This window comes from Chrysemys picta, chromosome 5 (assembly GCF_011386835.1).
Source record: "Chrysemys picta bellii isolate R12L10 chromosome 5, ASM1138683v2, whole genome shotgun sequence".
In the NCBI taxonomy this organism is placed as follows: Eukaryota; Metazoa; Chordata; order Testudines; family Emydidae; genus Chrysemys; species Chrysemys picta.
In genome coordinates, this window is record NC_088795.1 from 61099149 (window position 1) to 61119966 (window position 20818).

Below are 20818 nucleotides of genomic sequence, written 5' to 3' on the forward strand. Positions count from 1 at the left end.
AGTCTATGTGGTCAATCTAATGATTCCAGCCCTGAGGTTGTCAATATGATGCCACCTGATAGAATTTCTGTTTTTTCAGTTTGCTTTTTTAAAAAAATCTAGGAGATTACACACAAAGAACTATGTTAGAAAGAATATAAAGGTTGCAAATTCAAGCACCCAAAAGTTAGGAAATGCCAGAATTAAGGTTGCCTGTGTGACCTTAATTAGGTTATTTATGTGTAAACATCATGATAGTCTTTAACTTCGTAACGCATAACGATACTATTTTTTCCCACAAGTTCCCTGCCTCATTCAGTGCCCTGGATGGATCTGTTTTGGGATGAATCATGGTTGTGCAGTGATTGACGCTGCTTTCTGTAGGACATTTGTTGCAGACATCAGAACTTGTGTAGTGAAAGGAGAGCATCATGGTTAAGCAGCTGAATGATACCCTGGAGAACTGGATTCTATCTCTTCCTCTGCCACAGAGTGATGCTCAGCAAATCGGTGAAACCAATCTTTTTGAAAAGTGGTCATTAATTGTGTATTCCCAATTTTTTTGGGCACCTAATTTGAGATTATGGAGTCTGATCTGCAGAATCGCTGAGCACTCATAGCTGCAACTGAGGTCAATGGGATTTGTGCTTTGAACATATAAAGTGCTATATAATGCTAAGTACTCTGAAAAAACCAGGTCCTAGGAATCTCAAAGTAATGTTTGTGCAGCACTTGTATACTGTAGAGATGAGCACTATAGGAAAACCCATGATAATTCTGAGCAGGGTTTTTAGTGTGCAATAAATAAGGCATCGGATGGTACACTGATCAACGAGAATAAAACAAAAGATTGAATTGTTTCTCATTAAGTGAGCACTGTCCATCCTGTGCACTGAAGGAGGCAGAGGTCTTGTGGAAAAAACAGCATGTGATCATGAAATTAAAGACTATCATAATGCACAGATACAAGATGGGGACTGAATTAAGTTTACACAGGCAACCCTAATTCAAGCATTTCCTAACTCTTGAGTGTTTGACTTTGCAGCCTTTGTGTTCTGGTAACATAGTTTTTGTGTGTGTAATTATTATTATTTGTCAGTATTGTAATAACCCATTGGAATTCCAGTTATGGACCAGGATCCCATTGTGCTATATGCTGTACAAACAAGACCATCCCTGTTCCAAAGAGTTTAGCACCTAAATTCGATTTCTGTAGTTATTCTTACCTCTTGTGGGAGTCAGTTCTATAATCGAGGTCCAGGTACTGTGAAAGTTCTGGCTCTGGTATTCATGAGGCTCCTCCTATTAGCTAATTATTCCACTGGTCCATGGAAACATACTGGTAGCTGTGATGGGAGGTCAGGTGGTAGGGCCAATCCCACGATGGACTCTATCAGAAGAGAGATCCTGAACAAGGCTAATAACTGGGAAGCCAAACTTGAAAGCGGCATACCAGGGTGATGTGTCCACTGTAATCTGTGTTGCTAAGCAAACAAGCTGCTGCATTTTGTTGCATTTGGAGCTTTTCCAGGGTGTTAGTTTCTGGACATAAGTTTCTATAAATGAACCTAGATCTTATGATTACTTGGATCATTATGGTGAGATCTGTGGCTAGTTGCAGATAGAAGTGGGCATCTTGTGCTGCCATTGCTAATTTGGGTATCCAATGTATCCAAATGTATTGAGCAGTCCCAAAGACTTTTGAGGGCTGCCGACCAACATAACATAACTATGTGAGTGTAAATGCCCTAGATGATTCAGAATGTTACAGCGAGAGTAAACTTTCCAGAATGCTTCTCTTTCTACCAGCATCAACTCTCTCTCTTGTCTGGGCTCAGCTTTAGCAAACGGCTCTTCATTTGGGTGCTGACTTCAGCTAGCTAGTGAGTAAACTAGGGGATGATGCTCACATTGGAGAGCAGTGATCAGGAATTGGCTGTCATCAGCATACTGTTGGCATTTCAGCCCATGTTGTTTCACCTGCTATCCCAGAAGCTTTATATAAATGTTAAATAATATGGGGAGGAGGACTGAGCTTTGTGGGAGTCCATATGCTAGGCCTTTGGTAGTAGGGTTCCCAACTTTGGTTGGATGAATTTCTGGAGGTCTCATCACATGACATTATCTTTAATTAAATGTTAATCTTTAATTCCTGGAGACTCCAGGACAATCCTGGAGGGTTGGAAACACTATTTGGTAGTTGCCATAATGACCTTCTGAATTCAGTCTAAAGGGAAGGACCTCAGCCATTTTAGAGCATTTCTGTTCACCCATGCATCTTCTGCAAGAAGGTACAGGAATATGTAGTGATAAAATGTATCATTTGCTGCAGAGAGGTGTAACAGAATGAGTATGGCTGCTCTCCCCTTATCTATGAACAGCAGGAGCTCCTCCAGCAGAACATAAAGTGCTGTCTCATTCCCTGACTGAGACGAATCCAGGATATTGGCTGTTTTTTTTGCTAGTCTCATTTAACTGGCTTACAAAAGGGAAGTTAGATGCTGGGCAGTAATTTGCACAGTCTCTAGTATTGAATAATGGAATCTTTAGAATTGATTAGTTTAGTGCATATGTCCAGGAATGGGGGGGATGTTTGTTAAATCTCCATACCTCATTTTAGAGGGGGAAAATCTCTGTTAGTAGGTCAGAGTCCCAGATGTTCCATACTCCCTTGCTCCCAAACAGATGTTGCTCGTGCTTCACAGAGCTTCTCATTTCTTCATTCTCCATTGGTAACAGCTAGAACCCATGAAAACTGGTAAAGACTTCTGTGAAGAGTCTCCTTTAGGTTAGATAAGAATGAATGGAGTGAATCTGTGGCAGTCAGGGGATGTTACAGGGCACTGAAAGTGCATTTGACAGCCGTAGAGAAACATGCTGAGGGCTAAATGTGAGATTTGAAAGAAGATGGGACTTTGGGTAGGGGGGGAGGCAGGGAGACATTAGGTAAACATGGTTATGTATTTGTGCCACAGTTGTAGGAATGGGCAGTCACGTCTCCATTAACCCCTCTCTTCCTACTGTTTATTACCTTTTTCATTATAGGTTTGGTATTGCATTGGAGGTCATACCATTGTGTTTTTATTATCAAGTGGGAGGGAAAACACATATTTGATACATTGCATTTAAATATTACCAGACTTTGTATTTTTAGTTCGGAAATCCAAATATATTTTTATTTTATGGAAGTAATTTTTCATTGCTCCAGTGATGTTGGATTAAGTGCATAAAAATCCCCTTGACTAAAATCAGATAAACACTGGTGTGTGGGAGGGAGGTCAAAACTGTTTCACTGGCTTGGTGCCTGATTTTAGCTTAACCTTCTTCAGTCCTTGTAAATTCTATGATCTCTCTGCCTGTTTGCCACTTAATCTAACCCCTCTCATTTTGCAACTTATTTATATCCCTCTATTAATTTTTTTTAAACAAATCCTTTGACGTGACATCTTTGTCATGTGCTCCCTTGTGATAAGAGAAACTCAGTCTTATATGTCAGAGACTATTTCCTGTGTTTGAACTATGAATAGGTGCTTCCTCACACTTTAAATTAGGACAATAGGTCATATATATACTGTAAAACTTTCAAACCTGAGTGCATAAAGTTTGACTCCTACATTATATTTAGACACTGAGATAAGAGTGGCTTTATTTCAAAGGTGCTGAGCACCTGCAACTTCCATTGAGAATAGGAGTCAAACTTTAGGCACTAAGGTTTGAAGATTTTGGCCTAGGATCATAGAAGTTAAAAATGAGAGAAAATTATTAGATCATCAAATTCATTTTCTTGCAACTGCAGCATATAGTCCTATGCTAGAGAATGTGAGCTGTTAAATTGATACTACACTTGCTGTTTACATAGAAGACCAAAAGGAAGTGACGTGTCAATGTGCATATACCAGAGCCTGTCTAGAACAGAAGAATTTATTGTAAACTTGTGTGGATGCTACTTGCTACTGTACTGTCTGCTTAAAAATTCACTTATCCCTTGATGCTCACAAGAAGTGTGTTTAGTGTAACATTAAAATCCTTGTCATTCCACCATCCTTTGTACTTCCCCATATGCCACTTATTTATGTATTTCATTAGACTGTAATCTCTATTATTGTGTACTATCCAGTGTTCAGTGCTGTCCTAAATATAAAGGGAAGGGTAACAACTTTTATGTATGCAGTAATATCAAATCCCTCCTGGCCAGAGGTACAGAATCCCTTACCTGTAAGGGGTTAATCAGTTCAATTAACCTAGTTGGCACCTGACCAGAAGGACCAAAGGGGAAAGAAGATACTTTCAAATCTGGGGGTGGGGGGAAGTTTTGTTTGTGCTCTTTGTTTTGTTCCCTCTCGAGACAAAGAGAGAGACCAAGCAGGTAACCCAGCTCCTACTGAAATGATGCACCTAAAATTACAGAAATGGTAAGTAATAGCAAGGAAATGCACTAGATTATCTTTTGTTTTAGCTTGTGAATTTTCCCTGTGCTAAGAGGGAGATTTATTCCTATTTTGTAACTTTGAAGTTGAGCCTAGAGGGGAATCCTCTGTATTTTTTTTAAATCTTTTTATTACCCTGTAAAATTACCTTCCATCCTGATTTTACAGAGGTGCTTCTTTTACTTTTTTCTTTATTATAAAGTTCTCCTTTTAAGAACCTGATTGGCTTTTAGTGTCCTAAAAACCCAAGGGTAGGGTCTGGTCTGTCCTCACTTTGTTAACTTATTGGTTGGTATATTATTCTCAAGCCTCCCCAGGAAAGGGGGTGAAAGGGCTTGGGGGGAGGGGGGAGATAGGGCTCCAAGTGGCCCCTCCCCGAATGTTTGTTTAAATCACTTGGTGGTGGCAGGAATACCATCCAAGGAAAGGAATTTGTGCCTGGGGGAAGTTTTAACCTAAGCTGGTGGAATATAAACTTAGGGGGTCTTTCATGTGGGTCCCTACATCTGTAACCCAGAGTTCAGAGTGGGGCGGGAACCCTGACAAGTGCATTGTTGAGGCTAAAGAAATCGTGTATGTCAGGGTTACCACTCTTATGAAGAATCTAAACAGCTGAGATCACTACTGAGAGGTAGGAGCTTTTTGTCTCAAGGGGAGTATTTAGGATACTAGCTGATATTTAACTGGAGAGACACAATATTAGGATTCAGATACTTTTGTCTGTTTGGTTGAATTGAAAAGATATGTAAGGTTTTGGTGTGTTGTCTGTGCATTGCATATTTGGTTTTTTTAAAACTCCACTGTAACCTTGTAAACCTTTTTAAAAATTATTTAAAGCTTTACCTACTACATATATGCAATAATAGGTAAATGTTGGTACAACAAAAGTCAGTACTGCTAGGTTTGCTGTACAGTGTATTGCTGCTTTAATTCAACTGTACACAAGATCAGTGAATGGAAAAAATTTAAATGCAATACAACTTTGATTATCCTAATATAAACATGGAGAAGTGAATTTTTTGACTACTGATCACCTTTTCCATATAACAGATGTCAGGTGACATAATAGCTGGGAGCTTGGGATAAATGTGGTCTTACTGTAAGAAATTATTTATCTCAAGAGTACATATCTACTTCACTGTACAGATTAACATGTTGCTCTAAGTGTCAAATGATGGTAGCCAACATACTTAGAGGCTTAAAAGCACCTCATTGTGCTGGCATAAGATTGGATGGTTTTAAGGTGGAGTCAGTGGGTGAGTCTTTCAAAAGCACTTAGCATTGGTTTAACTCTGATCTCATTACAGCCAATGGTAAAAACTCTCACTGACTTCAGTGAAAGCAGAGTTGGGCCAATGCTGATTGCTTTAGAATATCCGTCCCAATAAGATCAATTCAAGATTGCTTCCACTTGGAAACCAGAGGTTTGATCACATGTTTTCTCAATATATTTAGCAAGAACTTTCAGAATGCAAAGTTGTCATCAGCAAAAAAGCTCCATGTGATAATCCTGTTCAGAAAAAAAAACATCCAACAGCACAGTGGTTCTCAACCAGGGGTATGTTTATACCTGGGGGTACTCAGTGGTCTTCCAGGGGATATATCAACTCAACTAGATATTTGCCTAGTTTTACAACAGGCTACATAAAAAGCACTAGTGAAGTGAGTACAAACTAAAATTTCATATGGACAATGACTTGTTTGTACTGTTCTATATACTATATACTGAAAAATTATTTTTTTTATAAGTATGTGGTAAAAATGAGACAGTAAGCGTGCTGAGACACTTGTATTTTTTTTGTCTGATTTTTGTAAGCAAGTAGTTTTTAAGTGAGGTGAAACTTGGGGGTATGCAAGACAAATCAGACTCCTGAAAGGAGTACAGTAGTCTGAAAAGGTTCAGAGCCATTGCAGTAGCATGTCTGTAGTTAGGACTAAATACAAAAGAACAAAATATTAAAAGTGTTAGCAGGTTAAGAGATGCTAGACAAAATCTGGGGAAATCAGTTTCTAGGCAGGATTGACTTTAAACTAAGCCTAAATTGCATAGAAAGTAACTCCCCCCCCCCCTTTCATTTGCCGTGAAACTGTCTAGATTGTGTCATATCAAAATGAAAGATGATTCAGTGAAAACATTTAAAATATGTCTGAGGCAAAGGGGATTGCTCCTAGGGAGCCATATAGATGTTCTCTTTAGACCACAGCCACTCTTGCTATTCAGGTTTTATGTGATTCTTTGGTATTGGAACAAGGAGAGAGAAGATTAGCCAGGATTGATTTTTCTATATGCCAGCAAGAGGTCTTTGGACAAACTGGAGCACATGTTCTAAATTGTTCCAGTCAAGATCTCAAATGTAGGTTTGCAGCAGCACATCAGGGTGCATTATACTGTATTAAAAAGGGATAATTCAATGTAATGCAGTAAAAATATGTATTTTAATTAGGGCTGTCAAGGAATTAAAAAAAATTGCAATTAATCGCACTCTTAATAATAGAATGCCATTTATTTAAATATTTTTGGATGTTTTCTACTTTTTCAAATATATTGATTTCAATTACAACACAGAACAAAGTGTACAGTGCTCTTTATAATTTTTATTACAAATATTTGCACTGTAAAACGTAAGAAATATTTTTCAATTCACCTAATACAAGTACTGCAGTGCAATCTCTTTGGCCTGGTCTACACTACGAGTTTAGGTCGAATTTAGCAGCATTAAATCGAATTAACCCTGCACCCGTCCACACAATGAAGCCATTTTTGTCGACATAAAGGGCTCTTAAAATCGATTTCTGTACTCCGACAAGGGGAGTAGCGCTGAAATCGACATTGCCGGTTCGAATTAGGGTTAGAGTGGACGCAATTCGACGGTACTGGTCTCCGGGAGCTATCCCACAGTGCACCATTGTGACCACTCTGGACAGCAATCTGAACTCGATGCACTGGCCAGGTAAACAGGAAAAGCCCCGTGAACTTTTGAATTTCATTTCCTGTTTCCCCAGCATGCAGAGCTGATCAGCACAGGTAACCATGCAGCACTCATCAGCACAGGTGACCATGCAGTCCCAGAATCAAAAAAGAGCTCCAACATGGACCGTATGGGAGGTACTGGATCTGATCACTGTATGGGGAGACGAATCTGTGCTATCAGAACTCCATTCCAAAAGACGGAATGCCAAAACATTTTAAAAAATCTCCAAGGCCGTGATGGACAGATTATAGGCTGAGCAAGTGCAGAATGGTGGTTCATTCTACTTCCCTGTAAGCCAACCGCCCTCCCTTCCCCTCCCCTCTTTGATCTCTGCTTGCAGAGGCAATAAAGTCAGTGTTTCAAATTCATGCATTCTTTATTACTTCATCACACAAATGGGGGGATAACTGCCAAGGTAGCCCGGGAGGGGTGGGGGAGGAGGGAAGCAACGGGTGGGGTTGTGGTACGGGCACCCCCTAGAATGGCATGCAGCTCATCATTTCTGCGGGATGTCTGGGGCTCTGACCCGGAGCAGCAGCTTGCATCTGTGGTTCTTTAGTAGGCTTGCCTGATATTCTAGGCAGCACTGAATCTCTATTAGACAAAACTTAAGGAAGAGAATGACCTGGGGAGTCATTCCCATTTTTGTCTAGGCGCCCCCGACCGACCTCACGGAGGCCGGCCAGGAGCACCCGTGACAGCAGCAGATGGTACAGTATGACTGGTAACAGTCTTTGCTAACTTGCAAAGGCAAGGAGCTGCAGCTGCTGGTGTGTAGCACTGGAGTACCGCATCTGCCAGTAGCATCCAGTAGACGTACGGTGACAGTGGAAAAAAGGCTGAACGGGCTCCATGCTTGCCGTGCTATGGTGTCTGCTCGGGCAATCCAGGGAAAAGAGCGCAAAATGATTGTCTGCCGTTGCTTTCATGGAGGGGGGGTTGACGGAGGACATTTACCCATAACCACCCGTGACAAATTTTTGGCCCCATCAGGCATTGGGAGCTCAACCCAGAATTCCATTGGGCAGTGGGGACTGCGGGAACTGTGGGATAGCTACCACAATGCACCGCTCCGAAAGTCGACGCTTGCCATGGTTCTATGGACGCACACCGCCGAATTAATGTGCTTAGTGTGGACGCATGCACTCGACTTTATACAATCTGTTCCTAAAAATCGACTTCTGTAAAATCAGAGTAATTTCGTAGTGTAGACATACCTTTATCATAAAAGTTGAACTTACAAATGTAGAATTATGTACAAAAAATAACTGCACTCAAAAATAAAACCATGTAAAACTTTAAAGCCTACAAGTCCCCTCTGTCCCACTTCTTGGTCAGTCAATTGCTCAGACAAACCAGTTTGTTTACACTTGCAGGAGATAATGCTGCCCACTTCTTATTTACAATGTCACCTGAAAAGGAGAACAGGTATTTGCATGGCACTGTTGTAGCTGGCATTGCAAGATATTTACGTGCTAAAGATTCATATGTCCCTTCAACCATCATTCCAGAGGACATGCATCCATGCTGATGATGGGTTCTGCTCGATAATGATCCAAAGTAGTGCGGACTGATGTGTGTTCATTTTCATCATCTGAGTCAGATGCAACCAGCAGAAGGCTGATTTTTTTTTCCCCCTTTGGTGGTTGAGGTTCTGTAGTTTCTGCATCGGAGTGTTGCTCTTTTAAGACTTCTGAAAGCATGCTCCACACCTTGTCCCTTTCAGGTTTTTTGGAAGGCACTTCAGATTTTTAAACCTTGGGTCGAATGCTGTAGCCATCTTTAGAAATCTCACATTGGTACTTTCTTTGTGTTTTGTCAAAACTGCAGTGAAAGTGTTCTTAAAATGAACAACATGCGCTGGGTCATCGTCCAAGACTGCTATAACATGAAATATATGGCAGAATGCAGGTAAAACAGAGCAGGAGACATACAATTTCCCCCAAGGAGTTCAGTCACAATTTTAATTAATGCATTTTTTTTAACAAGCATAATCAGCATGGAAGCATGCCCTCTGGAATGGTGGCCAAAGCATGAAGGGGCATACGAATGTTTAGCATATCCGGCACGTAAATACCTTGCAATGCCGGCTAAAAAAGTGCCATGCGAATGGTTGTTCTCACTTTCAGGTGACATTGTAAATAAGAAGCAGGCAGCATTATCTCCAATAAATGTAAAGAAACTTGTTTGTCTTAACGATTGGCTGAACAAGAAGTAGACTGAGTGGACTTACAGACTCTAAAGTTTTACACTGTTTTGTTTTGAGTTCAGTTATGTAACAAATAACTTCTACATTTGTAAATTGCACTTTCACGATAAAGAGATTGCACTACAGTACTTGTATGAGGTGAATTGAAAAATACTTTTTCTTTTGTTTGCCATTTTTACAGTGTAAATATTTGTAATAAATATAAAGTGAGTACTGTACACTTTGCTTTCTGTGTTGTAATTGAAATGTATTAAAAACATCCAAAAATATTTAATTTCAATTGGTAGTCAAGCGTTTAACAGTTTAATTAAAACTGTGATTAATCGTGATTTATTTTTTGAGTTAATCGCATGAGTTAACTGCGATTAATTGACAGCCCTAATTTTAATCATTATATCTAATGACAAAAAAATTAAATCACTAAAGAGTTTTGTAAAGTCTCTTAAATATAATAGTCAAATAAGTAAGAAACAGAGTTGTTAACATCTTGACAGTGATGTAGAATAAGGCAAAGGAAATGAAGTGCATGACCATATGGCAAAGACTTTCAGAGTTGTCTAAAGTCTGATATTTATTTTTCTTCATTGTTGTTAATTTCTGTTACTTCACAACCATGAATGTCTCCAAGCTTTGTTACATTTCTTTTGTCTTAATCCTATAGTCACCTTGAGACTGAACCTCTTGCTGACGTTTATCAGTAAAGTGGCAACTCTCCATGCGTGAAGAAACACCATCTCAATTCAAAGGGCCTCATCCTGTGAGGTGCTGAGCTCCCTGAATTCCCAGTGAATTCAGTGGGGGCTGATGGTGCTCACCACCTTTCACGTTTGCATGACTGAACTTTAATTTGTAAATTCTACATATTTCCTCCTCCCCCCCCTCCGCTTTTATACTCTACCTAATACTCTCTTCTCCAGCTGCTCTTCTGTCTTCTCTTTTCTGTAAAATAGTTTCCATGAGCTACCAACAAATAAATAAACCCTTGTCATCTGTGTTGTCCGCATCTTGGGGGTGGAGACAAGGGAAGCTTATTAGAGGAAAATACTAACTAATTATCTTACCAGATAAAAAACTTTCAGCTTTTACCTCACTAATTCTCAGGACCTTCTTGATCTTGCTAGTTACTTTGTGCAACTCCTATACAACTTCCTTGGCTCATGTGAACATAGCTGACTCACTCTTCCTCTCACAGACTTCTTGGTGTCAACATACTCAGTGCAGATAGCTCTGTTTAAGAGTTCTGAGTTCCAAAAACATGGGCCTAATTGCATGTGAAGCTGACACTGTTTGGAATTCCCGAGTGTGCCGCCAGCTTCTTGCTTTGACACACATTCTAGGAATTTCTTTATATTTTTTAATAAATCTGACATTCCTTGTATACATAATATGCTTCCAAACAGAGAGAGTATGGTATCATTTCAACTAACCTATAGGTTTTAAATGTAGGACTTGTCTGTTCCTTGTCCTTTTGTGAATATATGCAGCTTCTGATGCATATCCTAGCAAATATAACAATCAGGTTTGTCTCTAAATAGAATGCAAACATTGCACTGGCAGTGTAACAGGTTGAAACGTTCGTTCCCTTTATAAATGTAGATCACTACTTCAATCAGATCCCCACCTGAGATTATAATGTTTTTAGGGGATTGGAAATGGGATATGGAGCTTTTCCCTTTTTGATCATTGGCTCAGATATGATCCAGGTCAGTAGCAAATGACGGTCATGTTTGGTGATCTCAGTCTCCACTTGCGACATTATGGAAAACCCTGCTTGGCAGTCTCAGCAAAGAGGCTATGGATGAATTAGCACCAAGACTAAAGTGACCTGGTTTTCAGTGGTGGTTCATTGCATTGCTGAATGGAGACACATTGTTATCTATTGTTACAGTGTCAGGTGAGTGTTAAGGCTAGCTGCTGCTGTATTGGTATTCAGTTTCCAGAGCTGATCTGATGTTTCTGACTAAATTGATTTAAAGCAGTTGTATTTGGTAGTTTGAAATAAATCAATGGCAATATCAGCTTTTAAGGAATATCACAAATTTTAAAACAGCCACTTTCTTAAACACTTATGCTTTGTGCCAGGCTATAGTCTCAGGATTTGGATAATATATTCAAAACATCCTTCCTGTAGCCTAAGAGATGCTGCAAGTGATGCTGTTGCTGCAATGTTAAATTTAGAACTGCACTTTCTTGCACCAGGTGATGGAATTTTACTGCCAATCTTGTGAGACAGCCATGTGCCGGGAATGTACAGAGGGAGAACATGCAGAACACCCCACTGTACCTCTCAAGGATGTGGTAGAACAACACAAGGCTTCACTACAAGTCCAGCTGGATGCTGTCAACAAAAGGTACACAAGTTATTCTGGCTCCGCCATGACATACTGCTGTGCATTAGGTGATTGGTCAAGCTATTATTGAAACTGCTGTCTTAATCAGTTCACACTGCCCCTTGTGGAACTGCTAGGTCATCCAACAGGACCCCCTGACTTGTTTTCCTTTACAATGTGGTTTTGACTAACATTTTTGAATATTAATATTTTAGCAATTTTTTTAAATGAACTTGGTCATTATGAAGGTGATGGACCAAATACACTCGATTCCCCTGATCACAGAGTAGGAAGCTGCTTATACAGCTCTGAATGTTTACCTCACTGTTCCAGTCCTGGATCCCTTGAGGAGAGATGAAGCATAATAATCCTGCTCAGTTGTATGGTGTGTGACTCATTTAGTTGAACTAAGATTGTAAGAAAAAATACTTTTAAAAGTCCCAGTTCTTAAGGAAGATGGAAAGAGTCTGAGTCTTATGGGTAGAGCACTGGCCTGGAACTCAAGAGAACTGGGTTCAGTTCCCAGCATAACTACAAACTTCCTGTGTTACATTGGGCAACTGTGCATCAGTCCTCCCACCTGTAAAACGGGAGTAATACTTACCTGCCTCACAGAGATGTGGTTGGTTGTGAGGATAAAAATCTATTAATGACTGTGATGCACTCCAATACAATAGAACCTCAGATATGAACTGACCGGCCAACCACATACCTTGTTTGGAACCAGACGTATGCAATCAGACAGCAGCAGAGACCGACCACTTCCCCCCCCCCCCCCCAAAAAAGGCAAATACAGTATAGTGCTATGTTAAATGTAAACTACCAAAAAAAAAAGAAAGCTTTTAAAACTTGACAAGATGAGGAAACTGTTACTGTGCTTGTTTAACTTAAATTAATATGGTTAAAAGCAGCATTTTTCTTCAGCAGAGTAAAGTTTCAAAGCTGTATTAAGTCAAAAGTTTATAGCTGAACACTGAAAGAACAACCACAATGTTTCATTCATATTTACAAACATTTCAAAGTTAAGAAGAACCTCCATTCCTGAGGTGTTCCTAATTCTGAGGTTCTTCTGTACTACAGAGAAGAGGATTAAAAAAATAGCTAGGTATCTTCTGCATGGTAGAAGCCAGGTCTTGTTTATGCACCCTAAGGTACATACCTTCCAAGGAGGGGGTGTAGAATGCTGGGGAGAAAAATATTTGGTATGCGCATTTAGACGCAGAACACGTGAATGATACTTGATCTTTAAAAATATATTAGAACTTTTTGGGAAATAGTGAAAGATGTGGGAAAGTTCCAGTTACCCCCTTCCCCACCCTTACAGAAGCATGAATGACTGTCTATCCTTAAAAGTTCTCCCTGGTGGAACTCCATTACGTTCAATGGAGTTCCACCAGAGAGGATTTTGGCCCTAGAATGTCATTGATAATGCACCAATCTTTTGGTTTTGTTTTAAAAAGGTTAAACGACTATACTGTAAGTAGGGTTGCGAGGAGCGGCGCCAGGGTTTTTGGCGCCCTAGGCGCCGGTCCTTCCGCGCTCCAGGTCGTTGTCGGCAATTGTGTGGTGGGGGGGGGGGGGGGTCCTTCCGCGCTCCTGGTCTTTGGGGCACTTCGGCGGTGGGTCCCGGAGCGAGTGAAGGACCCACCGCAGAATTGCCGCCGAAGACCCAAAGCGCAGAAGGGCCCCGCTGCCGCCGAATTGCTGCCAAGGGCAGTAAAATGCTGCCCCCCCAAATCCTGGTTGCCTAAATGGAAGCTCCGGCTCTGAGGGTTGCCAACCTTCCAGGATTGTCCTGGAATCTCCAGGAATTAAAGATGACTCTTTAATGTCATGTAATGAAACCTCAGGAATACATCCAACCCAAATTGTCAACCCTAACTGTAATAAAAGGAGCAGAATTCTGTTGTTGAAAAATACTGCCTTTAAAAACCACATGCGAATGGGATTGTTTCATCACAGAATTTTAGGAACAAGGGACAAGACAATGTTTTTTGAGATGCCAATTGTAATTTATTTCCTCCACAGACTTCCAGAGATAGATTCTGCACTTCACTTCATATCTGAAATTATACGTCAGTTAGCCAACCAAAAGGCTAGCATTGTAGATGACATTCATTCCACTTTTGATGAACTACAGAAGACTTTAAATGTGCGAAAGAGTGTGTTGCTTATGGAACTGGAAGTGAATTATGGCCTTAAACACAAAGTAAGAGATGTGTTCTTTTTCCAGTGACCGTTATTAGTTTAGTAAGCCAATTCTTATAAGGGTGCATGATGCCAACAGGTCAAATAATTGTCCAGATTTGCTGAAAGGAGGACAGGAGACACTGGATGTGGTTTAATGAGGCTGCAACTTTATTCTTAACTGTCTGGGAATACCCATCAGGTAAAAGCATACCGTGCAGGTAATTCCATGATCATTTCAATTTATACCCAGGGGCTTCTATCAGCCCACCCTCTGCTGGAACCTTACTCTCTCTTCTGCTCCCGCTCCACGAATGAGGGTTAAGGTAGGCTATAAAAGAAGTGGGGTGTTGGCTCCCTGTTGTGTCATTCGTAAGAGCCCTAACCCCCCCATTTCTGCTCTTAACAAATACCTCCTTTAAATCCTTTACCAGTCCATTTTATCTGATCACTGTATCCCTTCCTTATAGAGTAGCACCCCGTGTGAGCATAATGAGTTGCAACATCATAGCTTAACTCCTGTACTGTGTTCACTCCCAGCTAACTTCCCCCTCCCACTCCCCCCAACCCACTGTGGGGAAGGCAAACACCCCATCCCCCCGGCACGCACACACATACTTTGCCTAGGCCAATCTGGCAATGAAGGAAGAATTCCTTCCCAGTCCCTCTCCCCCCACCCCCCCCTGAAAAAAACAATTAGCGCAGTGTTCACAGTGAATCCTGACCAAACCTGGTATTTTGCCACTTCCATGGGTAGGAAGGTGGGTACTGCTCCACCTGGTCCCGGTAAAAGAGGACTTCTCCTACTCAGCGTGTACTTATATAATTTCCCCTCTCTTCTGGTCAATGAGGGGGAATGGGTCCGTGTCTTCACACTGACCTGCTTTGAGGCTACAAAATCACTCTATCTCTTTCTGTCGCTCAAAGACGTACATACCTTTCTCCAGCAAGCTAGACAATGGCCCTCCACCACTTAGTGTGCAATGCAGCCATTATGTCTGATACCACATTTTCTTTAGTTTGGAAAGTATCCTCAAAGCATATATTATCATACTTTCCTTTAAAGGTACACTTTCAGGTCATTTTAGATTTTTGTAAAATCTAGGGGGGTTTTGTATAAGCAAACACTAGAAGAAATGTTTTAATGAATTTTATTTTAAAACAGTGAATAGAAACAGTTTACTTTGAAATACTTCAGGGAAGGATTATTCATGTTAAACCCAAATATTCCAGCATCCTGCTAAAGTACAGTGTGAATATTAAAAATGAAATTGACTACAAGTACACTATAAACAAAAGTGAATTGACCAGTATATTGCAGTTATCCAAGCTGACAGGCATATTTCTTTTTAAATATTTGAAATATGTTATACATGTGAGGTTGAATATTTTCCTTGTGTGTAATGACAGAAAAAATATTTGGAATATAATGATTTTTAAGCTATAGCTGCAAATTGGTTTTCTCCATAGTTGTGGATTATTCCTCTTACTGTGCAGCAAGTTACAGCCACATGTGGCTCCTAGTCAGATTGGGACTGATCGTTAGCTATAATATCTGTTTAGCTCAGTATGTCCTAGAAAAAAATTTGTGGAGTTTTTTGTAGGTAAGTAAAGAATTTTAAGATCACAAAATGCTTTGTAATTACGTTGCTGCCTGTTCATATCAATAGCAAATATTCCTGAATTTTGTGCAGTGGGTGGGGAACAGCGTAAAATTCCTGGACAAAATACTTTAAAGTGAAGTTAAGATTAATGGTACATGTCAATAATTTAAAGGTAAAAATTCTTAAAAGAAGATGGTATAGAAGTAGGTATAAAGTCAGGCTAATTCTAAATTTAGATTAGATGTACAAGGAGCTGTAACATTTGTAAATATAAACATTCACATCAGTGGTAGACAAATTACCTTAATTCTGCCCCGTAGAGATGCCAGCCTGCTACAGTCCGATCTTTATGGTTGAAATATTGAAAATGTGCACAATTTTTCTTACATTTTCACTACAATATATCAAAAAGTTGGACTTTTTGTATTTGAGTAAATCCCTCTATTTTTAGGGTGTCATAATTCAGGAATCCTTTTCCAGTTCATTTCAAATTTGTAAAATATAATATTTCTACCTTTGTTTCCAGAGCTCACTTACCAATTCTGAGGTTGATATGACTTTGTGGATTTTAGAGCGAGGGCTAAAATTGAGTGTATAATGGATACTCTGTTGCAACCTTAAGTATGAAGTGGCCACTTAAAATCCACCAAAATTTCAGGCTACCTTCCCTGCCCACCCCAGCAATTCTTCCCACTATCCTGTTAGCCCCCACCTTCCTGACTGTTGAAAACTGGGGAGTAGACTTCTCTCCCTGGTTCCTGATCGAGCAGGGGTGGGCAAACTTTTTGGCCCAAGGGCCACATCTGGGTATGGAAATTGTGTGGCGGGCCATGAATGCTCACAAAATTGGGGGTTGGGGTGAGGGCTCTGGGGTGGGCCCAGAAATGAGTTCAGGGTGCGGGAGGGGGCTCTGGGCTGGGGCAGAGGTTGGGTGCGGGGGGTGGGTGTGAGGGCTCTGGCTGAGGGTACAGGCTCTGGGGTGGAGCTGGGGATGAGGGGTTGGAGGTGCAGGAGGGTGCTCTGGGTGGGGACCAAGGGGTTTGGAGGACGGGACGGGGATCAGGGCTGGGGCAGGGAATCAGGGCATGGGAGGGAGTCAGGGGTGCAGGCTCCAGGTGGCACTTACCTCACGTAGCTCCCAGAAGCAGCGGCATATCCCCCCACCGGCTCTTACGCAGAGGCACAGCCAGGCGGCTCGGCGCGCTGCCCTGTCCACAGGCACTGCCCCTGCAGATCCCATTGGCCATGGTTCCCAGCCAATGGGAGCTGCGGGAGCAGCACTTGGGGTGGGGGCGGTGTGCGGAGCCCCCTAGCCACCCATATGAGTAGGAGCTGGAGGGGGGACATGCCGCTGCTTCCGGGAGCCGCACGGAGCGGGGCAAACCCCCATTTGGAGCACTGGAGCAGGGCAAGTCCCAGACCCTGCTGCCCGGCAGGAGCTTGAGGACTGGATTAAAACATCTGAAGGGCCTGATGCCATCCCCAGGCCGTATTTTGCCCACCCCTGTCATAAGGAGACTTTCCTTTCTCTCTTCTCTTGGTTGAAGGCCACTCTCGCCATTCAGCCGTTCTGAGACCTCCGTCCCCCCCAACCATGCTTCTTGTATTACAGAGGAGAGGGGTCTCCAGAGCTGTTTCTTCCCACTGTAAATGTGGGAGAAGAGGAACTCTCTGGGGCAACTTGCTGCAGCCTCCCATCTAAATAGGGGAATGTCTGGCGACTCCAAAATACCAGCGTCCCTGTGTGCAGAGCTCCTTGTCAACGTTGTTGTGAAACAATCTATGACTGTTCTCAGACAGAGGGATGGAAGCTCTACCAGCACATTCAGTAGTGAGGGAGATGGAGTAACATGCTGCTACTGGTGGACCTCTGAAGCCAGTGCTGCAGGGTTTCACATTAGGAGGTCCATACAAACTGAGTCCTGGTGCTCCACGAATCTTGCCGTAGCTTACTGGTGGGTTCCAGAGAATTGACACTGCACTTTTTTAAAAGTTGAAGCTTTTAACATATGACACAATAGGTTGTGCGTTAAGGGTTTGCATATCTATAAGTTTGCGTTTCCAGCTTGATGTCACCCAATCTCATCCTGACATGACTTGAACCAGGTGTTTCATGTTACTTTCAGGTCCTACAGACACAGCTGGATACCCTGCTTGAAGGACAGGAGAGTATTAAGAGTTGCAGCAACTTTACAGCCCAAGCACTCAACCATGGCACTGAAACTGAAGTTTTACTAGTTAAGAAGCAAATGAGTGACAAGCTGAATGAGCTGGCTGACCAGGACTTCCCACTGCAGCCCCGTGAAAATGACCAGCTGGACTTCATAGTAGAAACAGAAGGACTGAAGAAATCCATTCACAACCTGGGTACTATTTTAACCACTAATGCCGTAGCATCTGAAACAGTTGCCACAGGTGAGGGGCTGAGGCAAACTGTGATTGGACAGCCGATGTCAGTTACCATAACAACCAAGGACAAAGATGGGGAGCTCTGTAAATCTGGGAATGCTTACCTCACTGCTGAACTGAGCACACCTGATGGGAGTGTGGCGGATGGAGAAATACTTGACAATAAAAACGGCACTTATGAATTTTTGTATACTGTTCAGAAAGAAGGGGACTTTACTCTCTCACTGAGACTTTATGATCAGCATATCAGGGGCAGTCCATTTAAACTTAAAGTGATCAGATCAGCAGACGTGTCCCCTACTACCGAAGGAGTTAAGAGGCGTGTTAAGTCTCCTGGCAGTGGCCATGTGAAGCAGAAAGCTGTGAAAAGACCAGCTAGTATGTACAGCACTGGCAAAAGAAAAGAGAATCCTATTGAAGACGACTTGATCTTCAGAGTGGGTAAGGAAATTATCTTCTATCTATTGGTACTAGGATCATGGCATTCAAATTGTAATTAAGGACACTTTAGGAAAACTGGGTAAAAAGCTAGTTTTTAAATTATTGTCAACACACAAGTGAAATTTAATACTGGTCAGGTCTAGGCTTTTGAAGTTGTTAGAATAGTAAATGAGGAGTTACATGGGATTTCATTCCATATGTCCCTAAGTGATGTAAGTGGGATTTGAGGTTTAAAGGCAGGAGGTTATAGTCCTACAGGATAAAACACTTTGGGCCAGATCTTTTGAATTCTCTCAGTGCCTAACTCCCACTGGCACCTAAATATCTTTAAAAATCTGTCCCTTCCAAGTTCTCCTTAAAACAGGGCTGAGTAGCAAATTCTTTTTCAGAATATTTGAAGAATAATTCCCCTCTTTCAAAATGGCTTCTATCTTCTATTGTTATCAATAGGGCTGAAGCTAAATCAGGGGTCGGCAACCTTTCAGAAGTGATGTGCCGAGTCTTCATTTATTCACTCTAATTAAAGGTTTTGCGTGCCAGTAATACATTTTAACGTTTTTAGAAGGTCTCTTTCTATAAGTCTATAATATATAACTAAACTATTGTTGTATGTAAAGTAAATAAGGTTTCTAAAATGTTTAAGAAGCTTCAGTTAAAATTAAATTAAAATGCAGAGCCCTCCAGACTGGTGGCCAGGACCCGGTCAGTGTGAGTGCCACTGAAAATCAGCTCGCCATAGGTTGCCTACCCCTGATCTAAATATTGCTCTCCGTTTACATGTCCTTCTCAAAAGACAGTCACTATCTAGCCAAAGCCTCAATTTGCCTTCTCCTCACAATGTTCCTTTCCACCTCCTGACACCAAAGGAGGCTGCCATGTTCTGTGCAGGAAGCTTAACTCTCTCCTTCCTTCCTCTTCTCCTCCCCCTCCCCTCCCAACTGAGAACAATGGAAGGTAGTGGTTATTTTGAAGGAGGGCATACTAACTGAGGTCAGTCTATGGCCCCTGTTCCGCTGTATACAATGAGATATGGTAACCTTTTGGGAGGACAAGTCTGTCTTCATGATTTTTTTTCTGAAATAGAAGAGTTTATTCTTCAGCCTCTACTGACCAGATTAACTTCAAGCTATGAAAAATGGCAAAAAAAAATTATCATTAACCCTAATTTCCTCCCTTCCTCCTACTCCCCCCCCCCCCAAACCAAAACCAAAACCAAAAAAACCCAAAACCAAACCAACAACTAGCCATTGCATCAGATCTGCAGGAAGGAGAAAAGCTTTTGATTCGAGGGGGAAATGTGATGTGTGTCTAATAGGGCAGTAGAAACTGTCTTGTGTATGAGCAGGGAAAATGAGATGCCAGAAGGAAGGGGAAGCTGGGGTGTATGAGCAGGAGAATATAGGGTGCAGGAGAAGAGAAAACTCTGGAAAGAGGACAAAATTGATGTGTACACTGGCTATTTCATGCTGCTCCAGAACAGTGTAAGCACCCAGAGTGTACTGCTGAATTTGGCCCCAAAAGTTAAAATTTAAGATTGATATTTTTTACATATCTTCAGAACATTAGAAGTAGCACATGGTAATATTCTCTTTGGTTTTCTTGTTTGTTGTTATTGTATGAAAATGTTAATATTGTTTAAAAAGGGAAATGTTGAGACAAAAACTGTTATATATTCTCAACCAGTCCCATTTTATCATGATTTAGGATAAAGTACACCTCTACCCCGATATAACGCTGTCCTCGGGAGCCAAAAAATCTTACCGCGTTATAGGTGAAACGGCGTTATATCGAACTTGCCTTGATCCGCCGGAGTGCGCAGCCCCCCCCTCCCCGGAACACTGTTTTACTGCGGTCTATCCGAATTCGTGTTATATCGGGGTAGAGGTGTATGTTACAACCTTAACTATTACTTAACCTTGCTATAGTGACCCCATGCAGTAACCACGTGATTACAAGTATGATCTCAGATTAAACATTTTTGTTAAAATGTCTCTCACATGGTAAGTAGCGGAAAGAGAAAAGAAAAGACTCCTATGTGTCTTTAAAATGTTTTTAACTAATCTGGGACTACAAAAGCTAAATGTCTTAATCATATACAGCTAGTATTTCATGATGTCACTACAGGGCAGAGTTAAAGTTGTTTGGAAATGTGCAGTTAAGACATCTATACCTTAATATATTTGGACTAATATTATTATTATTTTTTTTTAGTTTAACCTTATCTCTGAATTCCTGGGCTTACAATGCTTGTTTTGGAAAT

At 41.3% G+C, this 20818-nt stretch overlaps 1 protein-coding gene across 50 annotated transcripts in view; it reads left to right on the forward strand.

Annotated features, from left to right (window-relative positions):
- Positions 1-20818, forward strand: part of TRIM2 (tripartite motif containing 2) — a 110298-nt gene that overhangs the window by 65914 nt on the left and 23566 nt on the right. For 46 of the 50 annotated variants that reach the window (XM_005307379.5, XM_065597855.1, XM_065597854.1 and 43 more), the window contains 3 exons: positions 11787-11938; positions 13946-14126; positions 17835-18558. In XM_005307379.5, the coding sequence (XP_005307436.1) occupies positions 11787-11938; positions 13946-14126; positions 17835-18558 (1057 nt within the window). Of the gene's footprint in view, positions 1-11183; positions 11482-11786; positions 11939-13945; positions 14127-17834; positions 18559-20818 lie in introns of those variants that run through there. The other 4 variants (XM_065597871.1, XM_065597874.1, XM_065597872.1 and 1 more) reach the window with 2 other exon arrangements.